Source organism: Odocoileus virginianus, chromosome 17, assembly GCF_023699985.2.
Source record: "Odocoileus virginianus isolate 20LAN1187 ecotype Illinois chromosome 17, Ovbor_1.2, whole genome shotgun sequence".
Lineage (NCBI taxonomy): Eukaryota > Metazoa > Chordata > Mammalia > Artiodactyla > Cervidae > Odocoileus > Odocoileus virginianus.
In genome coordinates this window covers 14,094,782-14,121,550 of record NC_069690.1, presented here as the reverse complement: position 1 = coordinate 14,121,550, position 26,769 = coordinate 14,094,782, and the positions used below count along the sequence as shown (strand labels likewise).

Genomic DNA, 26,769 nt, shown 5'->3' with positions numbered 1-26,769 from the left:
CACACTCCTGTCCAACTTCCGTTCCCATAATCCCCTCCATCTCAGGGTTGATAATTTGCTATGGCCGCTCACAAAACTCAGGGAAACACTTACTTACACTTACCAGTTTATTACAAAGGATATTATAAAGAATATAAACAGCCAGATGCAGAGGTATATATGGCAAGGTCCATAAGCGTCCTGACTACAGGAGCTTGGTCTTCATGGAGTTGGCGTGCACCACCCTCCCAGCACATGGATATATTCACCAACCTCTCCAAAAGCTCTTTATGAGGCTCTCCAAACCCCACAGTTCAGGGATTAGTCTACAGAAGCTTCATCATGTAGGTATAATTGATTAGTAACTCAATCTCTAGCCCTTTTCCCTTCCCTCCCAGGATAGGGAGGCTTAAAGTCCTAACCCTCTGATCACAAGGTTGGTTCCGCTGGTAACCAGCCCCAGCCTGAAGCCATCTAGGGGCCCATCAAGACTCACCTCATTAGCATGCAAAAAGCACCCTTATGAACTCCAGAGATTTCAAGGGTCTTAGAAGATCTTAGGAACCAGGGACCAAGACTAAATATTATAATAAAAAATGTTCCTATCACCCCCCATTATTCAGGAAATTACAAAGGTTTTAGCAGATCTTGTGCCAGGAACCAGGGATAAAGACCAAATATGTTTTTCTTGTTATATCAAAATATCATATATACAATAAAGGGTAGGGAGTTAGAACTTCAAAGGGAAAACTATTTTCATCAATATTTCTTTCCTGTGAAAATATTTCTTATGTTCTTTATACCTTGATGAAATACTTTTGAGACTTCTAAGACCAACAAATATAAACTGCATTTATTGTGCCAAAATTGAGAATGGCTCAGGCTCCATAATGGGAATTGGATGTAAGATGTGCTGAGTCTCAGCTTCTAGAAGAGTTGATTTTGAACTCAGTCACCCTTTCAGAGAAGACATACCAGCTCGCATAATTTCATCAACCAGGAGAATGTTGGTGGCGATCACAGTGCTGAGGGAAAAGATGACAGGGTGAGTAACACTCACCAACCCACTCTTCTTTCCCCCCAGAAATCTCCAGCTACTAACGGCACTTTGCTCTGCAAAGATGTTGGTGTGAGATAAGACAAAGGCATTATAAATAAAACCTCTTGTATTATAATTCCATCTCCTTTGCTGATAAAGTGGAAGCCTAATTTTATATTCCAGCAAAACTGAGCTCATTTTTAGCACATCATTTGATTTTTTTCCCACTATGCATGTGGTACTATTTCAGTAAACTTCCTTCCTTTCCCTCTCAAATAAACAGTAAGATTAACATTTCCTATAACTTACACAGTTAGAACTAAAATGTAAAAGGGACTGGAAAATGACAGAAGCTAGTTTTAATAACTGGATACCATGACTTTTTATATACTTCACCATTTTCCACTGTAGCATGGAAAAAATAATAGAAAAATCTTAATGTTAACAATTATGTCCCTAAAAGTCTTTCTCTTATTAATACAAACTTACCAAGAGTGAAGAAGTTGTTTTTTTACACAATAATTATCCCACACTCCTGCATCTGCTGCTATCATTGGCTCACCTGCAAAGCAAAAACAATTTCAATACTACAATCTTGACATATTCTGTTACCATTGACTATGTATTCTAACAATATCTCATATACCACCAAAACTACTATTGTCAAGGTCACCAATGGCCTCCCTGGTGTCAAACCCAAAGGTCGGGTCTCAGGCCTCGTCCATCAGCAGCATTTAGCACAGCTGACCACAGCCTCCTCACTGCTCTTCCTTCACCTGTCTTCCAGGATACCGCACTTGCCTGGTTTTTCTCCTCTGCACTAGCGGCTCCTTTACTGTCTGTTTTGCTGGTTCTTCCTCTTCCTCCTGAGCTCTTAATGTTGGAGTGCACAAAGGCTCAGATTCTTTTCTTCTCTCTTTATACTCACTCCCTAGGTTATCTCATTCAATCTACTGGATGTAAAACACATATACTCTGGGACTTCCCTGGTGGTCCAGTGGTTAGGAATCTGCCTTGCAGGTGACAGGGATCTGATCCCTGGTCGGAGAACTAAGATCCCACATTCCATGGAGCAACTAAGACTGAGTGCTGCAATGAAAGATCTCACATAATGCTACTAAGACCCAACACAGCCAAATTAAACAAAAGATTTAATGTTAAATACACACACACACACACACACACACACACACTGACGACTCCCAAGTTTTCATCTCCAATCTGAGCCACCTTCCTGAGCTTTAAACTTGTACATCCAACTGTCTATTTTAAAGTCAACAGATACTCCAAACTTAACCTTGTCAGAACTCAATGCTGACCTCTAGCCACAACTTGCTCTACACAGTCTTCTTCAAAGCAGCCAATGCCAATGGCAATTCCTTTCAGTTGTTCAGTTGACTCCTCACCACAGAATAGCAAAAGTGATCCTTTTAAATACATTCAGACCACGTCACACCTCTGCTCAAAATTGCTCACTGTTCCACCACAGAAAGTCAAACTCCCCACACTGGTCCACATATCCTCTTGTGATCTGACCTTCTATCACCTCTCCTATCTCCCATCTCCTCTTCAAAAAACACCAGACACTGGCTTTCCCACCAACTATTCCCTCGGCCTAGGACATCCTTCCCCTAGTTCCCATGTAGCTAATTTCCTAATTTTCTTTGATTTTGTTCAATAGGCATTCTCACTGAGGCCTACTCTGATCACTCTCTTTAAATTAAAACACCCTCCCCATGCTCCTGTTCCAACATTCACAATCATCCTTATACTATTCCTTTATTTTTGTCATATAATTTACTGCCTTTAAAAATGTTAAAGGTACTTACTTATTAAGCTTATCATTTACTGCCTATCTTTTCCTGCTGCAACATAAGCTCACAAGGGCAGGGACTTTTGTCTATGTTGTTCTGTGTGAATCCCTACTCAAATAACAAGCACTCAATAACTATTGCTTAAATGAGTGAATATCTGCTTTTAAGAAGTTCAAAAGTAAACTAAAGGCACCCAATCTTTAAATATAAAAGTCAGTGCTTCCCTGGTGGCTCAGTGGTAAAGAATCTGCCTGCCAATGCAGGAGACATGGGTTCAGTACCTGATCCAGGAAGAACCCACATGCCAGAGAGCAGCTAAGCTCCTGAGCCATTAACTATCGAGTTTGTGCTCTCAAGCCTGGAAGCCGCAACTACTGAGCCCATGTGTTGCAACTGATAAAAACTGAAAACCCTAGGGCCAAGAGAAGCCACTACAATGAGAAGACCAAGCACCACCAAAAGTGAGCAGCCCCTGCTCTTCACAACTGGGGGGGGGAGCCCTCACAGCAATGAAGAGCCAGTATGGCCAAAAATAAATAAATAAATATAATTTTAAAAAAATATACAAAAGTCATCCAAACCTCCACATCCCCCCTTACTATAAATTTTGGGTCACTGTAGTATAACCTTTTTTCTATTAAGCAGCTAAGTTTTCTTCACTGTCTTACCTGTATTCAGATCTATGCCGACTGGTTGTTTTGAATCTGAATGCTCAGCCTGAACTTTTACTAGTGTTTCCTGCAGGTCATAACCAGAATTCTGAGCAAGAACCTGTATGAATAAAAATAATAATAAATATATGTATAGAATGTCTTCATATGTATGAGAATATCAGATAAAAAATGAGGCACTGCTTTCCAGTCTTGTGAAAACACACCCATAATGTAGTAATCATCACCTTTTGAAGAATTTCACTCTTAATCTAAACTTAATTATTTTGTGTACCTAGCAATTATTATATTCACTTCAACATTTCCCCTATGTACATCACACTAAACTCTGAAGACAGTTTCCCCAACCCCATCCTGCTAAATTAATTTCCCTCTGTTAAGGACTAAAACCACCCACCCTGGCCAGGCATAAAAATAACCACTTGCATAAGCTGTCTCACAACAGGAGGTCCTGACAGAGAAGAGGGACCTGACAAGGTACCTCCAAGACCAATCAGGAGACTCTGGGAGGGGCCAGAAAGAGGGATGACACACCAGCCCACTCTATGTCCTGACAACCTCCCAGAAACTCTCGCGTTAGAATCCATCTTGACTGAGAGATGTGCACGCCCACCAGGAGAGGGCCCTGGGCTGGACCAAACAGGAGCACAAGCAAGACGACTGGCCACAGACAACCTGGGAACTAACCCCAGCACCAGAAACCCAAGACTGAGTCAAGAGGAAGAGCAGTTCTCCTGGGTTCCCATACTCTGCTTTCTGCTTGATCACTCCTTCCCAATACAGTCGTTTGCTTTGTCAGTACATGTGTCTCCTCGGACAATTCATTTCCCAGTATTAGACAAGGGCCCTTGAAGAGGTCCATCCCCATAACAACTCCTTGCAAAAGATTTTTTTTTTAATGGAAAGAAGTAGAAAGGTATTGTCGTTTGCTTGGTCCTTCTAGCCACACATTTTCTGGGTTTTCCTGAGCATTTGCTAAAGGAAATCTGCTTATTTGTAGCGTATCTGTGCCCTTTGTTCACATGAGGAGTCACGACTTGTAGCAGCAGAGATGGAGATACCTGCACTCCAAGCCAAGTTCATTTCCAAGTGGTCCTAAACCAACAGCACGTGACTAAAAAGGTACCACTCAATGTATACTCAAATTTATCAACGTGCTGCAACTATTACAGACTTTGCCTCTTCAGAGAAAGAAAACAATGGATATCTAATTCACAAAAATGCAACAAATTATGAATAATTTTAAAGCAATTATCAAAGAGATTTTGCTAGTATTTTAGTAATGTTTTAAATCATGGTAATAGCATATTTGAAATAGTTTTCTGTGTTTCCAAGTGGTTCACAAACAAATTAAGGCAAAGGGGAAAAAAATGGTAGTTCTCTGTCCTTCTGTTGACACAAAGGAGGAAAAAAAAAAACAAAACTGGTTTCTCTCCTTTTCTAGTACTGTATTTGGAAGTGCTAAACAGCCAAAAGTTCTCACTTCCCATAATTTAAAGTGCTCGTACTTTGGATACCACCAACAAAATAAAGATCTACTCAAAATCTAATTAAATTTTACATTCTAAACTTCTTTATTATGATTAATCATGAAGTATTTTTGAAAGAAATTTTTGGAGTTAACTTCAAATTTTGGAGCTCAGAGATGGAAGCAAAGTAGTAATTTAGCCATTTCATGAAACTCCTACAAGCATTCAGAGCTATTATACTAAAAACTTCCCTGCTTCAGCTAAAACTATGTGGGGAAATACAAGTAAACACCTATCTTTCTATACTACTGTGATACCTAATATGGGCAATTTAATTACACATCTTACGTCCAACCAATTGTTCTTTGGCCACTAGGACAGTTGTACCTTAGGGATAATGAGTAAAGCATCAGCAAAAGCTTGGACTCCAAGACGAGCTCTTCCTTGTATCGTGTGCTTGTATGTAACTAGAGCTTCAGCTATTGCCACTTCAACAGCACCTGCTCCTGGAACAACACAACCTATTGGGGGGGAAAAATGATTGGCAAGACATACCATACAGAAGAAACAGGAAAATGCAACTAGACATTCATGTTCTATTATCTTGCCTGCATCTAAAGTGTATTTAAATACAGAGAGAAATAAGTCACACAGTTCAGTGATTACTCAGATGTCTTATGAAAGATCCTAAAATTATATATCATTAAATAATTAAGCACAGTACAGATGTGCTATGCCAAAGTCTTTGACTGTGTGGATCACAACAAACTGTGGAAAATTCTTCAAGAGATGGGAATACCAGACCACCTTACCTGCCTCCTGAGAAACCTGTATGCAGGTCAGGAAGCAACAGCTAGAACTGGACATGGAACAACAGACTGGTTCCAAATAGGAAAAGGAGTACGTCAAGGCTGTATATCGTCACCCTGCTTATTTAACTTATATGCAGAGTACATCATGAGAAATGCCAGGGTGGATGAAGAACAAGCTAGAATCAAAACTGCCAGGAGAAATGTCAGTAACCTCAGATAGGCAGATGACACCACTCTTATGGCAGAAAGTGATGAAGAACTAAAGAGCTTCTTGATGAAAGTGAAAGAGGAGAGTGAAAAAGTTGACTTAAAACTCAACATTCAAAAAACTAAGATCATGGCATCTGGTCCCATCACTTCATGGCAAATAGATGGGAGAACAGTGGAAACAGTGACAGACTTTATTTCAGGGGGCTGCAAAATCACTGCAGATGGTGACTGCAGCCATGAAATTAAAAGACGCTTGCTCCTTGGAAGAAAATTTATGACCAACCTAGACAGCATATTAAAAAGCAGAGACATTACTTTGCGAACAAACCTCTGTCTAGTCAAAGCTATGGTTTTCCCAGTAGCCAAATATGGATGTGAGAATTGGACTATAAAGAAAACTGAGCACCAAAGACTTGATGCTTTTGAACTGTGGTGTTGGAGAAGACTCTTGAGAGTCCCCTGGACTGCAAGGAGATTCAACCAGTCAATCCTAAAGGAAGTCAGTCCTGAATATTCATTGGAAGGACTGATGCTGAAGCTGAATGAAGCTCCACTACTTTGGCCACCAGATTCGAAGAAGTGACTCATTTGAAAAGACCCTGATGCTGGGAAAGATTGAAGGCAGGAGGAGAAGGGGACGACAGAGGATGAGATGGTTAGATGGCATCACCAATTCAATGGATATGAGTCTGAGTAAACTTCGGGAGCGGGTGATGGACAGTGAGGCCTGGCGTGCTGCAGTCCATGGGGTTGCAAAGAGTCGGACATGATTGAGTGACTGGACTGAACTGAACAGGTAACAGCTGGCTACAAACAGCTTATTTCATTGTTTATAAGAGCAGACATACCTTCATCCTTCTCCTTTATGACTGCACTTAAAATGTAGTTACCTAAAATTTATGGTTGCAGACCACTAATAACAGCATTTGATTTGAAAAAAATGCTAGGCCAACATAAACTGGTCATAGTTTTTGGTATGAAATTCTCAGAACTCAAGGAAGTATTTGCTTCCTTGTATAAGCAGACTCAAACTGTTTAAGAAAAAAATTATGTGTTATTATTCTAAGGCAAAAGCTCTGGTTAAACACATCAATTTTCACTTGAGGATATAACTCTTACACCTGCTAGTATGGTTTTATAAAGTTTATTTACTCTTCTCTGAATTAGTAAACTTGCTTTGGAATCATCCATGTTTAAAATAAACAACACAAAAAAAAATAAAAAATAAAAAACAAACAACACAAAGAGACTCTCTCCTTTTATCCTACATCATTCTTTAATTACAACCCCCTTTCTCTGCTTCATTGTACAACATAACTGCTCAAGAGAATTGTCTACCCACAAGGTAATTACAGACTCACCTCCCATTCACACTTTCTAAAAGCTCCTTGTTAAATACTGAATAAACACAAAAGAGTATTTACATGTATAATATATAAAGAATAAATGTACAAATAAATGTACCCATGTACCTACCACTCAGTTTAAGAAACAGAACATTACCAGTAGCTTTGAAAACTTCCCAGATCCCATTCTCCTGTAAAAACACAACGTACCAATATGTGTGGGATGCCACTAACGCAGTAACTGAAGAGAAATTTACATCACTAAACACCCATATTAGAAAAGCACAAAGGTCTCAAACCAATGAAGAACAAATGAAAACTAATGTAAGCAGAAAAGGAAAACAGTAAAGATCAAAGTGGAAATCAATGAAATAAAAATGATCCATGAAATGAAATGAGAACAGTGTAGAAATCTGTCACTATGGATTCTACAGTTATTAAAGGCATAATAAAGTAATATTACAAACAAGTTTATGTCAGTAAATTTGAAAACAAAGACCAGGGGTTACCAAACTCTCTGCAAAAGGCCAGGTAATGAATATTTTAGGCTCTGTAGGCCATGCCATCTCTTATGCAACTATTTGATTCTGCTAGGATAGCACAATGTCACAGACAATACATAAACAAATGGGGGCATCTATGTTATAACCTAACTTTATCTACCAAAAATAGGCAGCAAATCAGACTTAGTTCATGGCAGTATGATCTTAACTTAGATGAAGTGGACAAATTTCTTGAAAGACACAAAGTACTAAAGCTCACTCAAGAAAAACAGACAACCTGAATAGTCCTGTATCTATAAAAGACATTGAATTTGTGCTTAAAATCTTCCCATGAAGAAAACTCCAGGGCTTCCCTGGTGGGCTCAGGGAAGAGTCTGCCTGCCAGTGCAGATGAGGGGATAGGGAATTCCCTGGCAGTCCAGTGGTTAGGACTTCAGTCACAGGTTCAATCCCTGTTGGGGAACTAAGATCCCTCAAGTCACAAGCTGTGGCCAAGAAAAAAACAAAGAATGGATAAATAAAATGTGGTATATATCTTTAATGGAATATTATTCAGCCTTAAAAGGAAGGAAATTTTGAATATAATTATAACAGGAAACTTATATTATATTATTATATATATTAAATTATATTATAATCATAATAGGAAATTTAATATAACATGGATGAACCCTGAAGACATTATACTCAGCAAAACAGCCATTGACAAAAGGACAAATACTGTATGATTCCATTCATATGAAGTACATAGAACAGTCACATTCATAAAGATAGAATGTAGAATGGTGGTCTCTAGGGGCTTGAGAGAGAAGAGAATGGAAAGTTATTGCTTCACGGGTACAGAGTTTCAGTTTTGCAAGATGAAAGATGTTCTGTGATAGATGGTGGTAGAGACTGCACAAACCTAGGACCAGCAGTTCTAAAAGAAAAATTTTGCGACCTTGGGTAGGTAAAGATTTTTTAGATATCACCCAAAAGCATAATCCATGAAAGAAAAACTGATAAATTGTACTTCATCAAAATTAAGAATTCTTCTTTGAAATACACTGTTAAGAGAATAACAGAACAAACTACAGAGTAGCAGAAAATATTTACAGATCATACATCTGAAAAGGTATTTGTATTCAGAATACATAAAGAACTCTCAAGCTCAACAACAAGAAAACAAACAACCCAATTTTTAAAAGGGCAAAAGATTTGAACAGAAACTTCACCAAAGATATGGATAGCAAGTAAGCACATGAAAAGATGCTTAACATCAATGATCATTAAGAAATTGCAAATTAAAATTACAGCTTGGTTTTTTAAATTGTAGAATGGCTAAAGTTAACATGACTGACCATACCCAGTACTACTGGTAAGGATACAGAACAACTAACAGGAATGTAAAACAGTCTGTGACAAAACAGTTGAGCAATTTCTAAAAAGTTAAACATAGTACTGCTTTCCTAGCCATTTACCCAAGGCAAATGAAAGCATACGTCCATACAAAGACTTGTATACAAAGGTTCACAACAACTTTATTTGCTATAGCCAAGAACTGTAAACAACCAAATGTTCATCAATAGGTGAATCTGATGAAATAAACTGTAGTATATTCACATAATGGAATACTATCTAGCAATAAAATGAATGAACTCTGATCAATATAATAATACTAATTAATTTATAACAATTACGTTGAGTAAAAGAAGCCAAGCAAAAAAAAAATACACAGTGTATTATTCCATTCATACAAGAGTCTAAAAAATGCAAACGAATCTATAGCAACAGAAAGCTGACTTCCTGTTGTACCCAGGAGGTTGCCTACAGGCAGGGTGACACAGGGAGAGGAGGAAGGAAGGATTACCAAGGGGCAATGAGGTAACTTTTCGGGGTGATAAGTATATTCATTATCTTGACTGAGGGGACTGTTTCATGGCTGTATACTTTAAACATGTGTAGTTCATAATATGTCAATTACCTAGATAAATTATTTCTTAAAAAACTAAGAGGTTGAAGTGATTTTTAAAAATATTCCATTTTTTTGGTATTCTAAATCCTAAGAACCAGGTTGAACTACCAAAGCCTTCATGCTGAATCATATGTTTATCTTCTTGAAAAAATACTACTAGCTTTCATCAAAAGTGACTATAAGAAGTAGGCGCTCATACCAACTCCCACATTTTTTTAATTTAGGAACTGCTGTGATTTCTCCTTTTCAATAATGAAACCTATATAGTTGATTGTATCTCTATGTTCTGGCAGATTAAATATTACAGTGACTATTATGTTTGCTATATCCATATTCTCTTTTCATTGGTTCTAATTTTCCATCTCAGCTTCTGTTTTACCATTATTTCACATTTATGTTTTTGCTTATCAGACAAATCTGATGTATTGTTTATAGAGTTACTCTATTTTTTGAGATACAACTCACACACAATAAAATTCATAAAATTTTTACACTGGTGCAGTGGCTAAGACTCTACACTTCCACCACAGGTGGCATGGGCTCGATCCCTGGTTAAGGAATCCCAAATTCTATGCTATGCAGCCAAAAAAAGTGTGTAGTTTTCTATATTCACATGACTGTGCAACCATCACCATTCTAATCCCAAAATATTTTCCTAAAAATACCCTGTACCCACTAGCAATCATTCCCAATTTCCCCTTCCCCCAGCCCCTGACAATCACAACTACTAATCAACTTCTTATGGCTTTGCCTTTTCTGGAATCATATAACACATAGACTTTTGTGCCTAGATTCTTTTACATTATAGAATGTTTTCAAGGTCATCAATATTGTAGCATATATCAGTATTTATTCCTTTATAATACTCCATTGTACAGACATACCACATTTTATATATCTATTCATCAGCTCATGGATATTTGGACTGTCTCCACTGGCTGGCTACTATGAACATTCATGTGTATTTTTGGTGTGGACATACGTTTTTACCTCACTTGTACACACGTTAAGAGCTGATGTGCTGGTCATAGAGTAACTCTACATTTAATCTTTGAGGAACTGCCTATTTTCCAACAGTTCCCACCAGCAACGTATGAGGGTTCCAATTTCTCCACATTTTCATCAATGTTCATTATTATCCAGGTTTTTGATTATTGCCATCCTAATCACCATGAAAGAGTATCTCTTGGTGGTCCTGATTTTCATTTCCCTAATGAATAGTGATGTTGAGCATTTTTTCATGATGTGTTTACTATTCTCACTTACACAGTGTGTTACTGAATTATCTAACCCTAACTCCTTTTAGAAGGAAGCTGGTAATAAATTGTCAATAAATATTCTTTCCTAATCTTTCTTAAAATTATACTGCACTGAGGAAATGGAACGGGTCCTAAGCTGTAAAAGCATTTTCACTGTTTTAAAAATAAATTTCTAAAAATAAAAAATGATACTATAATATTAAATCAGTTTTTTCATTTAATAAATAGAAGTTAATTAAAAAGGCAGCAAGCTATTCAGAATATTTCAGTATGTCCCCGGTGGTCCAGTGGATAAGAATCTGCCTGCCAATGCAGGGGACATGGGTTCCAAGGCTGGCCCGGAAAGATTCCACATGCTACGAAGCAACTAAGGCCGTACGCCACTACTGAGTCCACACTCTACAGCCTGGGAGCCAGAACTGCGGAGCCACAACTACAAGCCTGCAAGCTCTAGGGCCCATGTGCCACAAGTACTGAACCTGTGCGCCTACAGCCTGTGTTCCACAACAGGAGAGGCCAACACAATGAGAAGCCCTGTGCAACGCAGTGAAGAGCAGCCCCTGCTCGCTGCAACTAGACAAAGACCCAGCACAGTCCAAAAAATTGTTTTAGTTAAATAAACTATAGGAAAGACTATCCCGAAGGAGAAAACTTCACTGTAAACAGTCCTAAGTGAAATAAGAGAATAGTAATCATTCATATCTTTTAAAATACTATGCATCCTGTAATAGAAAAATTACTACTTTAAAAATATGTGAGGTTCATGTCTATCACAAAAGAGAGCTTACCATCTTCAATGGCATTTTTGATGGCACGAAGTCCATCCCTTACAGCATCCTTGATTTGTGTGAGAGTATGCTTATTTGGTCCCTTAACCAACAAGGTGACAGAGCGAGGGTTAATGCAGTCCTCAATAAAAGTGTATTTTTCCTCACCCTAAAGGGTAATACAAGGAGATACAACTTTAATACGCAAAGCCATTATGAAATCAAGGCCCAGTGGATACTATCAGAACCCAAATTTTATACAAATTTTTCTTATCAAGTATAACTAAATGTGGGCTTCCCTGATGGCTCAGCAGGTAAAGAATCTGCCTGCGATGCAAGAGCCACAGGAAACATGGGTCCAATCCCTGGGCTGGGAAGATCCCCTGGAGGAAGGCATGGCAACCCACTCCAGGATTCCTGGAAAATCCCATGGACATTGGAGCCTGGCGGGCTGAGGTCCACAGGGTCACAAAGCATCGGACACAACTCAAGCAACTGAGCACATCACACAGCATTAACCAAATATGTGTTAAAGCAGTTAAGTTATATTTGAAAGTCTGCTATTCACATTATAACCACTGCCCGCAGAAATACTCACTAATGTGTGCTCATATACAAGACCAGCATATCCCAAGCAGTCTACACTGAGGTCTTCAACAGAATTCACAGCCACTCCACCACAAGCAAGAGAGAGTCTGAAATTACATATATGACACCATAGCTTTGGTTATGAAAAATATACAGACTAATTTGTTCAAGGTGAAAAATATAATCTAACACAGAAGCCTGCATTGTCATTATATTCTTTTCAAATCTGTTTTAAGATGAAAACCTTCTGAGGTTCTGATGAGAAAAAGTTGAGATGTATTAACAATCTTGATTTTTAACACTTCCATTATTTTTTTTAACAGTTCCATTATTTACTGAAGCTAAGAAAAAATTTTGAAATATGTATGCTACTACCTGATGGTTGGATGGCATCACCAACTCAGTGGACATGAGTTTGGGTAAACTCCAGGAGTTGGTGATGGACAGGGATGCCTGGCGTGCTGCAGTCCATGGGGTCACAAAGAGCCAGACATGACTGAGCGACTGAACTGAACTGAATGCTACTTTTTGTTCAACAACACTGACATAAAAGCTAAAAGGAATACACACAGGATAATTTCAATTTAATCTATAAAAAAACTTAAGATACATAATTATCAGCAAGCTTACCTTTCCATGTTTCTTCTTTTTGCTCTACGAAGAGCTAAAATGCCATGTTTTGCAAGAGCGTCTAAGGAAAATGGATCAATTCCCTATAATCAAATTAGCATAAAAGTTATAAGCATGTTTTTTTTTTTATAAGCATGTTTTAAGCCAATAGATCTCAAACTTTTTGGTCTCAACACTGCTTCACAATCTTAAAAATTACTAAGAACCCAAAGAGCTTTTGTTTATGTGATCTGTATCTATAATACTTATCATATTGTAAGTTAAAATTATAATATGGGAAAAAAAAGGAAAAAAGAAAGATGGCGGAGAAGAAGGACATGCACTCATCTTCTCCTGCAAGAACTCCAAAATTACAACTCGCTGCTGAACAACCATCAACAGTAGAATGTGGGATCCCACCAAAAGAAGATATCCCACGTCCAAGGGCAAAGGAGAAGCCCCAGCAAGATGGTAGGAGGGGCGAAATCACATTTAGAATCAAACCCCATACCCACCAGAGACGCTCTGAGGGCTCAAACAAAACCTCTGTGTGCACCAGGAGACCCCTGGTGCAGAGACTGAGCCTGCCTTTGAGTGTCTGAATGTTTCCTGCGGGGGTACAGGTCAGCAGTGGCCTGACGCAGGGGCAGGGGCTCTGGGGGCAGCAGACCTGGGTATGGCATAAGCCCTCTTGGAAGAGATCACCATTAACCCCAGCAGAGAGCAGCCAGAACTTACACAGGACTGGGGATAGAGACTCTAGTAGGGCACACACAAAACCGTGTGCGCACCAGGACCCAGGACAAAGGAGCAGTGGCCCCACAGGAGACTAACTCAGACTCGCCCCTAAGTGTCCAGGAGGCTCCAGCAGAGGATGGGCTGGTGGGGGTCTACAGCAGGGTCGGGGGCGGGGAGCGCAGCAGAGCCTCCACCAGATCTTTTGAAGGAGATTTACCTTCATTACCATTAGCTTTATTACCTCGACCATAATTTGGCCTCAAGGAGGGAACACGGCCCTGCCCAAAACCAGAAATTGGATGAAAGATTTACTGAGCATGGCCCCACCCATTAGAACAAGATCCAGTTTCCCCTTTAGTCAGTCTCTCGCATCAGAAGCGTCCATCCTTCTCCATCAGAGGGCAAACAGAATGAAAACCACAATCACAGAAAACTAATCAAACTGATCACATGGACCACAGCCTTGTCTAACTCAATGATATGAGCCATGCTGTGTAGGGCAATCCAAGACAGATGGGTCATGGTGGAGAGTTCTGACAAAACGTGGTCCACTGGAGAAGGGAATGGCAAACCACTTCAGTATTCTTGCTTTCAGAACATGAACAGTATGAAAAGGCAAAAAGATAAGACACTGAAAGATGAACTCTCTGAGTCAGTAGGTGTCCAACATGCTACTGAAGATCAGTGGAGAAATAACTCCAGAAAGAATGAAATGACAGAGCCAAAGCAAAAACAACACCCAGCTGTGGATGTGACTGCTGATGGAAGTAAAGTCCAATGCTATAAAGAGCAATGTTGCATAGGAACCTGGAATGTTAGGTCCATGAATCAAGGCAAATTAGAAGTGATCAAACAGGAGATGGCAAGAGGGAACATCGACATTTTAGGAATCAATGAACTAAAATGAACTGAAATGAGTGAATATAACTCAGATGACCATGATATCTACTACTGTGGGCAAGAATTCCTTAGAAAAAATGGAGTAGCCCTCATAGTCAACAGAAGAGTCTGAAATGCAGTACTTGGATGCAATCTCAAAAACAACAGGATGATCTCTCTTTGTTTCCAAGGCAAACCACTGAATATCACGGTAATCCAAGTCTATGCCCCGACCAGTAATGCTGAAGAATATGAATCTGAATGGTTCTGTGAAGACCTACAAGACCTTCTAGAACTAACACCCAAAAAAGATGTCCTTTTCATTATAGGTGACTGGAATGCAAAAGTAGGAAGTCAAGAGCTACCTCGAATAACAGGCAAATTTGCCCTTGGAGTACAAACTGAAGCAGGGCAAAGGCTGACAGGGTTTTGCCAAGAGAACGCACAGGTCATAGCAAACACCCTCTTCCAACAACACAAGACTCTACACATGGACATCACCAGAGGGTCAATGCTGAAATCAGATTGATTATATTCTTTGCAGCCAAAGATGGAGAAGCTTTGTACAGTCAGCAAAACAAGACCGGGAACTGACTGTGGCTCAGATCATGAATTCCTTATCGCCACATTCAGACTTAAATTGAAGAAAGTAGGGAAAACCACTAGACCATTCAGGTATGGCCTAAATCAAATCCCTTACAATTACACAGTGGAAGTGACAGACAGATTCAAGGAATTAGATCTGATAGACAAGAGTGCCTGAAGAACTATGGACAGAGGTTTGTGACACTGTACAGGACGCAGTGATCAAGACCATCCCCAAGAAAAACAAATGCAATAAGGCAAAATGGTTGTCTGAGGAGGTCTTACAAATAGCTGAGAAAAGAAGAGAAGCGAAAAGCAAAGGAGAAAAGGAAAGATATACCCACTTGAATGCAGAGTTCCAAGGAATAGCAAGGAGAGATAAGAAAGCCTTCCTCAGTGATGAATGCAAAGAAATAGAGGAAAACAACAGAATGGGAAAGACTAGAGACCTCTTAAAGAAAATTAGAGATACCAAGGGAACATTTCATGCAAGATGGGCTCAATAAAGGATACAAATGGTATGGACCTAACGGAAGCAGAAGATATTAAGAAGAGGCGGCAAGAATACACAGAAGAACTATACAAAAAAGATCTTCATGACCCAGATAACGACGATGGTGTGATCACTCACCTAGAGCCAGACATCCTGGAATGCAAAGTCAAGTGGGCCCTAGGAAGCATCACTACCAACAAAGCTAGTGGAGGGGATGGAATTCCAGTTGAGCTATTTCAAATCCTGAAAGATGATGCTGTGAAAGTGGTGCACTCAACATGCCAGCAAATCTGGAAAGCTCAGCAGTGTCCACAGGACTGGAAAAGGTCAGTTTTCATTCCAATCCCAAAGAAAGGCAATGCCAAAGAATGTTCAAACTACCACACAGTTGCATTCATCTCACATTCGAGCAAAGTAATGGTCAAAATTCTCCAAGCCAGGCTTCAACAGTACGTGAACCATGAACTTCCAGATGTTCAAGCTGGATTTAGAAAGGGCAGAGGAACCAGAGATCAAATTGCCAACACCCCCTGGACCATGGAAAAAGCAAGAGAGCTCCAGAAAAACATCTACTTTTGCTTTATTGACTATGCCAAAGCCTTTGTGTGGATCACAACAAACTGGAAAATTCTTCAAGAGATAGGAATACCAGACTACCTGACCTGCCTCCTGAGAAATCTGTATGCAGGTCAAGAAGCAACAGTTAGAACTGGACATGGAACAACAGACTGGTTCCAAATCAGGAAAGGAATACATCAAAGCTATATATTGTCACCCTGCTTATTTAACTTATATGCAGAGTACATCATGCAAAATGCCGGGCTGAATGAAGCACAAGCTGGAATCAAGACTGCCGGGAGGAATATCAATAACCTCAGATATGCAGATGACACCACCCTTATGGCAGAAAAGTGAAGAAGAACTAAAGAGCCTCTTGATGAAAGTCAAAGAGGATAGTGAAAAAGTTGGCTTAAAACTCAACATTCAGAAAACTAAGATCATGACATCCAGTCCCATCACTTCATGGTAAATAGATGGGGAAACAATGGAAACAGTGAGACTTTATTTTTTTGGACTCCAAAATCACTGTGGATGGTGACTGCAGCCATGAAATAAAAAGACGCTGCTCCTTGGAAGAAAAGCTATGACCAACCTAGACTGCATGTTAAAAAGCAGAGACGTTACTTTGCCAACAAAGGTCCGTCTAGTCAAAGCTATGGTTTTTCCAGTAGTCACGTATGGATGTGAGAGTTGGACCATAAGGAAAGCTGAGCGCCAAAGAATTGATGCTTTTGAACTGTGGTGTTGGAGAAGTCTCTTGAGAGTCCCTGGGACTGCAAGGAGATCCAACCAGTCAATCCTAAAGGAGAGTAGTTCTGAGTGTTCATTGGAAGGACTGATGTTAAAGCTGAAACTCCAATATTTTGGCCACCTGATGAGAAGAACTGACTCATTTGAAAAGTCCCTGATGCTGGGAAAGATTGAAGGTGGGAGGAGAAGGGGACGACAGAGGATGAGATCGTTGGATGGCATCACTCACTTGATGGACATGAGTTTGAGTAAGCTTCAGGAGCTGGTGATGGACTGAGAAGCCTATTGTGCTGCAGTCCATGGGGTCGCAAAGAGTCGGATACGACTGAGCGACTTGACTTAACTGACTAAAGTTTAAATTGACATTTTGAAATATTTATTAATCCCTTGAAAACAAAATCATTCAGTTCAGGTCAGTCACTAGAAGCCTCTCAAGGGTCTTCTCTAGCACCACAGTTCAAAGGCATCAATTTTTCAGAGCTCAGCCTTCTTCATGGTCCAACTCTCACATCCATACATGACTACTGGAAAAACCATAGCTTTGACTACATGGACCTTTTTTAGCAAGGTGATGTCTCTACTTTTCAATATGCTTTCTAGGTTTTCAGAGCTTTCCTTTCAAAGAGCAAGCATCTTTTAATTTCATGGCTGCAATCACCGTCCACAGTGATTTTGGAGTCCAAGAAAATAAAGTTTCTCACTGCTTCCATTGTTTCCCCATCTATTTGCCATGAAGTGATGGGACCAGATGCCATGATCTTAGTTTTTTGAATGTTGAGTTTTAAGCCAGCTCTTTCACTCTCCTCTTGCACCCTCGTCAAGAGGGTCTTTAGGTCCTCTTCACTTTCTGCAATTAAAGAGATATCATCTGCATATCTGAGGTTGTTGATATTTCTCCTGACAATCTTGAGTCCAGCTGGTGATTCATCCAGCCTGGCATTCTGCATGATGTTCTCTGCATATAAGTTAAATAAATAGGGTGATATTAGACAGCCATGTCATACTCCTTTCCCAAATTTGAACCAGTCTGTTGTTCCATGTAAGGTTCTAACTGTCACTTCTTGAATCACATACAGGTTTCTCAGGAGACAGGTAAGGTGATCTGGTGTTCCAAGCTCTTTAAGAATTTTCATGGTTATACAACATCAAAAATATCGCATTTGCTAATGTCATCACTAATATTATCAGAAGAATCTTTCAAGTATTGGAAAGCTGTCAAGCTCAAAGTGACAGATACAAGTTTTCCAAAATTCTAACTTTTGTTTGAGAGCTCAAATTTATTAATGCCAATACATACTGTCTATTTCCTTGAAGTGGCAAGACTGTTTCAGTCATTTTTGAGAAAAACCTACCAAATACCCATGTCTAAATAACCATCCTGTTAGTCAGTCTTTCAAGTAAAAATGGCATTCCATGAAAAAAAGTAGCTATGTTAGCTTGCAACTCAATTACACAAAAGCTTCAAGACCTTTATTTTGATACATAGCAGAAGTATTTTATCCATCCTTCAAATTTTGTGACACAGAATTATAAAAGGATACATCCACTTCTGGGTATATTTCCAGAAAACACTAATTCAAAAAAATACATGTACCCAAATGTTCACAGCAGCACTATTTACAATAGCCAAGACATGGTAGCAACCCAAATTCCCATCAACAGATGAATGGATAAAATTGTGGTATATATATGCAATGAAATATTACTGAGCCATAAAAAAGAATGAAATACTGCCATCTGTAGCAACATGGATGGACCAAAAGAATATTACATTCAGTGAAATAAGTTAAGAGAAAGACAAACACTATATGATATCACTTATATGTGGAACCTAATAAGTAATACAAATGAATGTACGTGCAAAACAGAAACAGATTCACAGATATAGAAAACAAACCTGCAGTTACCAAACGGAAAAGGGAAAGCAGGGAGAAACAAGTTAGGGTGTGGGATGGACACATACAAGCTACCACACATAAGACAGATAAGGGCTTCCCCAGTGGCCCAGCAGTAAAGAATCTGCCTGCCAGTGCAGGAGACATGAGGTCCATCTCTGATCCAGGAAGATGCCATATGCCATGGCTAACTCCCATATGCCACAGAGCACCTAAGCCTGTGTGCCACCACTGCTGGGCCGGTGCCCAGAGTGGGAAGCCTGTGCACTGCAACTGAAAAAAGCCCAACGAAGACCCACACAGCCAACAAAAATAACTCTTTTAAGTTTTTAAAAAATACATAAGCTATCTATCTTTTATATATATCAACAAGGATATACTATATAGCACAGGGATATACCTATTATCTTACAATAAACTATAATGGGGTACAATCTGCAAAAATCAGGTCAGTTCTTTACCATCTGAGCTATCAGGGAAGCCCATTATGCTGTACACCTCGAATTAACACAATATTGTAAACCAACTATACTTCAATTAAAAAATAAAAAGATGCAATTTCAAGGATCAAAATTTGATAAAATTATTAAGTTTTCCCCTTTCATCAAAACATTCTTAAATGAAACTGCCCTTTTTATATGTGGGGTGATGTGGCGATGATGACTAGTACGGTTTGGTGCTATTGCCATGATTTGTTCTAAGGTGCCAGCGGTTTTACCTGTCGCTGCTTTGCATCATCATCACAGACATCAACACAATGTAAAAGGCATTATTATTACTATTATGAAAATAGTTTTGACCTCACAGATATGCCCTAACATGGGGTCCACAAACCACACTTGGCAAAACACTGAAGAACATTTACAACAGTTAAAAACCTAAACTTTTTTCTCACCTTTTGATTAATGACAACAAATCCTTTATTGGACTGAGCACAGACTTTGTCTTTCAAGTCTATTATTTTTTGTACTCTGTCTTCAATAAATTTTCTTTCAGCTTTTACCAATTTCTCTTTCTCTTCTGCAGTCTTATAAAAGAAACCAGAGCTCACCTCACTAGAAGATTAAGAAAGACAAGCTAGTAAAGTTAAGGCAGGGAAAAACAGGAAGGTAGAAAGGGCTTATAGTAAACATTTGGTAGGTAAAAATAGGAGTGAAAAAACAGTTTTAGAAAAAAAAACAATTTCCAAGCATACAAAGAGTAACTGGGACACTTACGTTTTTTCATATTCTAGCGATACATTACAGGTAAGGATAAATGCATCATCTACTCGTTTCTTCATATCTGGATGACGGGCACCATGATCCAGAACTAACCCTTTGATCAACCTAGTAAAAATATGCACTGTTTCCTATTTTGAATATACACTCTAAATTTAGTATAAAATTAAAATTATACTCTTAAAGTGGTAACAGAACTGCCAGAGCAATTGTTACACACTATTGCCTTATACCAACTTTAAACCCAACACATAATTAATAAAATTAGAAAAGAGAACCTATTTTAACACAGTGTGACTGTGAAGTGACAATGAAAAGTCAATCCCGAATTATTCTTTAAATTGTGTGGCTCAAACATGTGACACAGCTGATCAAGTAATGAAAGGGAGACACACAATGAGTTTCTAAGGCACATTTGTTCAAACTAATTATATGGAACAACTAAAAACTGTTAACCTAAATGTCCAACAATAGGACATTGTTCAGCAGACAATGACTTGACTATGGGCTAGTCATGAAAACCATGTAATAACATGGAAAAATATTTACAGGGGTAGCTATATTTATAAGCAGAGAATGACAAATTACCTATAAAGTGTGATTATCACTATTCTTAATAAGCTCCTTGGCATTGAAAAGGAAAAACAGAAGAAAACTAAGAGTAGGATTATGCCTGGGTGGTAGGAACAGAGATAATTGGCAGGGGGCAGCAGGGTTTTTTTTTCCTGTTTTCTAAATGACCTTTCAAGAGAAAATATTTCTATAACTTTCAAAAATTCATTTACACCCAACTAGGAAATACATTTCTACTTATGAATCTTTTATAACCAATATTTGTTATACATTAATGTAAAGAAGTGATTTTTTAAACAGTTGAACATAATTATAGGGAAGTTTACAAAATTTTCTTCTAACTGGATTACTCCAACTCTTAACTGAATGTGAAGACATTTTATTTAGGAAGAAAGAAACAAACTTCATGTTCAATATTCTTCACTCTTCAAGTCTCCTTCACTCTTCCACTGCTCCTCACCCTCAGTAAATGACTTTGCTTGAGAAAATAAACACTCTGTCCCACCAGGACCTCCACCAGCACTCGAACCTCAAGCTCCTATGAACAGAAATGAACTGCCCACGCTCCCTCCTCTCTAAGGCGACCCCCCTCCAGTGGACTGAATTCCATTTCCTGCAACTGTCCCCTCCTCCCCCCCATCAACTGTTCCTGCCTCCACGAGCATCCTCATCAGGATACACACTTGCCATAGTAGTTCTCATCTTTAAAACAAAAAATTATTCCCCTTTGGCCCCATTCCCACGTTCCATTCGAGCTACCGTCCCACTTCTCTGCTCCCCATTAGAGCTAACTCCTCTGAGTTGTCGGTATTTGCATCCTCACTTCTTTCCTAACCATTCTCTCTTGAGCCCACCTTCAATCTGACTCTCACACTCACCCCTTAACCATTCTCCAAATCTAATGGCCAATTCGTTTGTAACTTGCTCAAACTGTCAACAGCAGGTTACTCTCTCCTTGAAACACTTTCTCTCTTAGCTCCTGGAATGCTGCTCTTTCTTGGCTTTCCTCCTTTCTCACTGACCACCCTTTTTCAGTCTCCCTTGTTCAGTCCTCCTCATCTTCTAAGTTTCTAAAAACTGCAGTTTTCAGGGCTCAATCTTTAAACTTCCTCTTTTCTCTATCTTTATCACTTTCCAGATGATCTAATTAACTGTCAGAGCTTTACGTCATCCATACACCAATGACTCCCAAATATATATTTCCAGTCCAGACTTCTATCCTGAATTCCTGACACCTCCCTTCAAATCCCTACTCAGCAGCTCCAAATGGACATCTAATAGGCACCTAAAACATAACAGTCCCCAAACTAAGCTCTTGACTTATTGCCTCACACCTGCTCCTTCCCAAGAAATGGCATCTCTGATTTTCCAGCTGCTCATTCAAAACCCAAAAAACATCCTTGAATCCTCTGCTTCTGTCACATTCTGAGTGGAACCATCAACAAATCCTGGGGCTCCTTCTTTCTAAGTGTACCCTGATCCAAACCTTTTTTCATCTCTCACCTGTATTACAACAGATTCCTAACAGATCTCCTGCTTCTGCCTTTGCACTACACCCCCTGCTCCACAGTGTCCTTGCCACAGAACAACCACTGAGATTCTTCTGAAATATAAACCAAGAACTTCTTGCCCTCAGCAATCATAAGGTAATTTGGACCAATTTTACTACCAAAAGCAACTAAAAATGCTGGACTAAAAACAACAACAACCCTTAAAAACACTGAAGAGTCACAAAACAGTACAGAGCCACAAAAGTTTTCTTTTCAAAACTGAAAACAAAATAGAAACTCCAGAGGGTAACTAGAAAACTGCAGGCACTCACCCTAAAGTCATCTCACAATTCAAGCATATCTGAACTTCGATCTTATAATGAGAGGGAGAAATAATTAAAAGCTCAAGGTTTATCCAAAGTAGAGAGTATCATAGAAGACTCTTTTCACATTAAGTGAACTTCAAAGGCTACATACTCAGGGTATAACCCAGAAGCCCTCCTATGGACTTGTAGTTAGAATTCGCAACAACTGGATATTCAATAAAAACCTCAAGCTGTGGCTTTAGTTTAAAGCAGTCTCTGGGCTTCTTGCAGCAGCAAATTCAAATCCTCTTTGTACAAAGGCAGCTTCAGCCTAAGTCTCGAATTATTTCTACAAATACTTTTTGCAACACAATCAGTGGCACACATTGAAAACAAAGCACAATGAGTGAGGACCAACAAAATACAGTAAACAACAGAAATAGAAAAGACAAAACTTTAAATATTGTAATATTAAACATGAACTATATGTTTAAAGAAATGAAAGGTAAGTTTGAAAAGATCTGCAGGAAACAGGAAACCATACAAAATGACAAGGCAGATTAAAGGACAAACCAAACAGGCTTCTATAAATATGTAAAGACACCCACACATATATTAAAAATAAAGTATTTACAGATAAAATACAACATCTGAATTGGCTTTAAAATAATCCAGATTTGGGGCAAAAGAAAGGAAAGAGAAGTATAGAAAGAAAGAGAAGGGGGCATATAAGGTAAAAATAAGACGAACCATATATTGAAAATTGATAAAGATGAGTGACAGATATGTGGGAGTTCATTCACTATTCTATTCTACTTTTGTATGTGTTTAGAATATTCCATAATAGAATGCTTTTTTTAAATGGACAAAGTTCTTATTATTTATTTTTGGCCATGCCATGCAGATCTTAGTTCCCTCACCAGGGTTCCAATACAGGTCCCCTGCAGTAGAAGTGCAGAGTTGGAACCACTGGACTACCAGAGAATTCCCAGTAAGTTTGTCCTTGATGCTGCAAAATCACGTCAGTCATGTCCAACTCTGTGCGATCCCATAGACAGCAGCCCACCAGGCTCCCCCGTCCCTGGGATTCTCAAGGCAAGAATACTGGAGTGGGTTGCCATTGCCTTCTCCAATGCCTGAAAGTGAAAAGTGAAAGTGAAGTCGCTCAGTCATGTCCAACTCTTAGCGGCCCCATGGACTGTAGCCTACCAGGCTCCTCCGTCCATGGAATTCTCCAGGCAAGAGTACTGGAGTGGGTTGCCATTGCCTTCTCCGTATAATAGAATGTTTAAAATGAGTTAAGTCCAAAATCAACAAGGTGCTATTCACTCTGAGTACATACTACATACATACTCAGACAATGTTAACTGTCTTACCTCTCTGACCTCATCTTCTCCTTTTTTTCTCTTCCTATGACCCAGGCATGCTAGAACACCTCAAAACACACCTGCCTGGGGACATTTTCCACTGTTATTCCCTCTGTTTAGAGCACTCTTCTTCCAGATGTTCACATGGCTATCACCCTAATTTCTTCAAAGACTGCTTTAGCTATTCACTTTCTCATCACAATGTTCTTCCTTGACTATCCTAAAATCACACACATGCTCACACACACAACTGCTCTAGCCTCTTTACAGCACTTATTAGCATAATGTGCTCACTATCTCTTCCAATTGGAAATGTAAGATTCTTAAAGAAACTGTTTTGTTTACTCTTCATTCCTAGCACTTAAAACAAGTGAATGGTTGCAGCTAAGTATCCAATTAATATATGCTAAACAAATAGAAAGATGTTGAATAAAAGTAACTAATAAAATTAACGACAGAATATCTGCAGATAATCAAGTATTCTAGACTCTATGCACTGTCAAAGTTTATGTCACTTACTTTGTATCTGTTTCCGATTTATGCTTCATCTCCATGATTTCTACCATGAAGAGATCAATAGGATAATTCGGTCTTCTAATTGCCAAAACAGAATCCACCACAGCCTGAAAGAGAAATGGGTTAGAACGTTAAACTATTTGGTCTACTGAAAGAAACCACTGGCCCTAGTAATTGATCACTAGACTAAGCAGATAAAGTGTTTCATGCTCCAAAACACAGGGCAAGACAAAAAAATACCACTTTCTCAGGGTCACTAATGATAACCAATGCCAATGGATACTTTAGAGCCTACATGAACTTCAGAGATTATCAGGTCCAAACCCTTCATTTAACAGAGAAGACTTTAAGAATTATGGTCTTAAAACAAAGTGTAACAGGTACTCTAACAGTAGTAGTCAGGACTAAAAATCAGAGGTGTCTTTAACTGCCAAGCCTACTATACCAACACAACTCAGACTTTTCCACCAGAGGACACCTTAATGGAAAAGAAGGAAATGTAATCTCAGGAAAGAGTTCAAATTTGCTCACTCTAACAACATGAAATTTTTAAGTCTTCTGTCTTCCCATGAAACTTTTCCATGTCACGCCACAATATATACATTTGTTTTTTGTTTTTCATTTTACTGGAGTAAAGTTTATTTATAGCATTGTTTTGCCCATTTGTTTTAATGTGAAAATAATGCTTTCCCTAAAAATTGTAAAGTAAAATTGACACTCCAGAAAGATATGTCTAATTTATTCTGGCAAATATCCCCAGGGATATGTAATTTGAGAAGCACAACACAACACAGCCTATAGCTTAACTCAAAAAGTAATATGAAAATAACTGACTACAGAAATTTAAGTGCTGTAGCATAACCATCCTAAAATACAAACAAAGGAAAAAAAATCTGTTATCTTGGAAAAGTTTACTGAAGGAATATGATTTAAGGGTTTGATGACTAATGGAGAATAATGATAAACCATTGGAAAGTGAGAGTATACAGTGTTTCTATAGCTCCAAAAGAGAATGGGGGTCCTAATTAGAGAGCTGGAAGATTCTGGGTCATGTGATATATATACTCTAAAAGCAGAAAATATAGCAGTCTTTATTTAGACTCTGCTCAGCAAGAAAATGTTTTAATTTCTTAGTTTGATTTCCTCAGTCGGTTTTCTTATTGGTAAGCAACGGGGAGGGAACACAGCCCTGCCCATCAAAAGAAAACTGGATTAAACATTTATTGAGCACGGCCCCGTCCATCAAAACAAGTCCTAGTTTCCCCGCTCAGCCTGTCTCTCCCATCAGGAAGCTTCCATAAGCCTGTTATCCATCTCCATCAGAGGGCAGACAGAATGAAAACCACAATCACAGAAAACTAATCAAACTGATCACATGGACCACAGCCTTGTCTAACTCAATGAAACTATCAACCATGCCATGTAGGGCCACCCAAGATGGATGGGTCATGGTGGAGAGTTCTGAAAAAACGTGGTCCACTGGAGATGGGAATGGCAAACCACTTCAGTATTCTTGCCTTGAGAACACCATGAACAGTATGAAAAGGCAAAAAGGTATGACACTGAAAGATGAACTCCCCAGGTCAGCAGGTGCCCAATATGCTACTGGAGATCAGTGGAGAAATAACTCCAGAAAGAATGAAGAGGCAGAGCCAAAGCGAAAGTAATACCCAATTGTGGATGTGATTGGTGATGGAAGTAAACTCTGATGCTGTAAAGAACAATATTGCATACGAACCTGGAATGTTAGGTCCATGAATCAAGGCAAATGGGAAGTGGTCAAACAGAAGATGGCAAGAGGGAACATCGACATTTTAGGAATCAGTGAACTAAAATGGACTGGAATGAGTGAATTTAACTTAGATGACCATTATATCTACTACTGTGGGCAAGAAACCCTTAGAAGAAATGGAGTAGCCCACACAGTCAACAGAAGTGTCCGAAATGCAGTACTTGGATGCAATCTCAAAAACAAGAGGATGATCTCTCTTCGTTTCCAAGGCAAACCACTGAACATCACGGTAATCCAAGCCTATGCCCTGACCAGTAATGCTGAAGAATATGAACTTGAATGGTTCTATGAAGACCTACAAGACCTTCTAGAACTAGCCCATAAAAAAGATGTCCTTTTCATTATAGGTGACTGGAATGCAAAAGTAGGAAGTCAAGAACTACCTGGAATAACAGGCAAATTTGTCGTTGGAGTACAAACTGAAGCAGGGCAAAGGCTGACAGGGTTTTGCCAAGAGAACGCACAGGTCATAGCAAACACCCTCTTCCAACAACACAAGACTCTACACATGGACATCACCAGGGGTCAATGCTGAAATCAGATTGATTATATTCTTTGCAGCCAAAGATGAAGAAGCTCTATACA

The 26,769-nt window shown here is 39.1% G+C and overlaps 1 protein-coding gene across 4 annotated transcripts in view; it reads right to left on the bottom strand.

The window, feature by feature from the left end:
• Window positions 1–804: 804 nt before the first annotated feature.
• The window catches only part of CCT6B (chaperonin containing TCP1 subunit 6B), a 35,299-nt gene continuing 9,334 nt past the window's right edge, over window positions 805–26,769 (bottom strand). For 3 of the 4 annotated variants that reach the window (XM_070478691.1, XM_070478695.1, XM_070478696.1), the window contains 10 exons: window positions 24,396–24,499; window positions 20,139–20,249; window positions 19,817–19,976; window positions 13,042–13,124; window positions 12,422–12,518; window positions 11,845–11,992; window positions 5,360–5,493; window positions 3,501–3,603; window positions 1,508–1,580; window positions 805–1,004 (listed from right to left, as the gene is read on the bottom strand). In XM_070478691.1, coding sequence (XP_070334792.1) covers window positions 932–1,004; window positions 1,508–1,580; window positions 3,501–3,603; window positions 5,360–5,493; window positions 11,845–11,992; window positions 12,422–12,518; window positions 13,042–13,124; window positions 19,817–19,976; window positions 20,139–20,249; window positions 24,396–24,499 — 1,086 coding nt within the window. In that variant the 3' untranslated portion in view covers window positions 805–931. The remainder of the gene's footprint in view (window positions 1,005–1,507; window positions 1,581–3,500; window positions 3,604–5,359; window positions 5,494–11,844; window positions 11,993–12,421; window positions 12,519–13,041; window positions 13,125–19,816; window positions 19,977–20,138; window positions 20,250–24,395; window positions 24,500–26,769) is intronic. The other variant, XM_070478694.1, reaches the window with a different exon arrangement.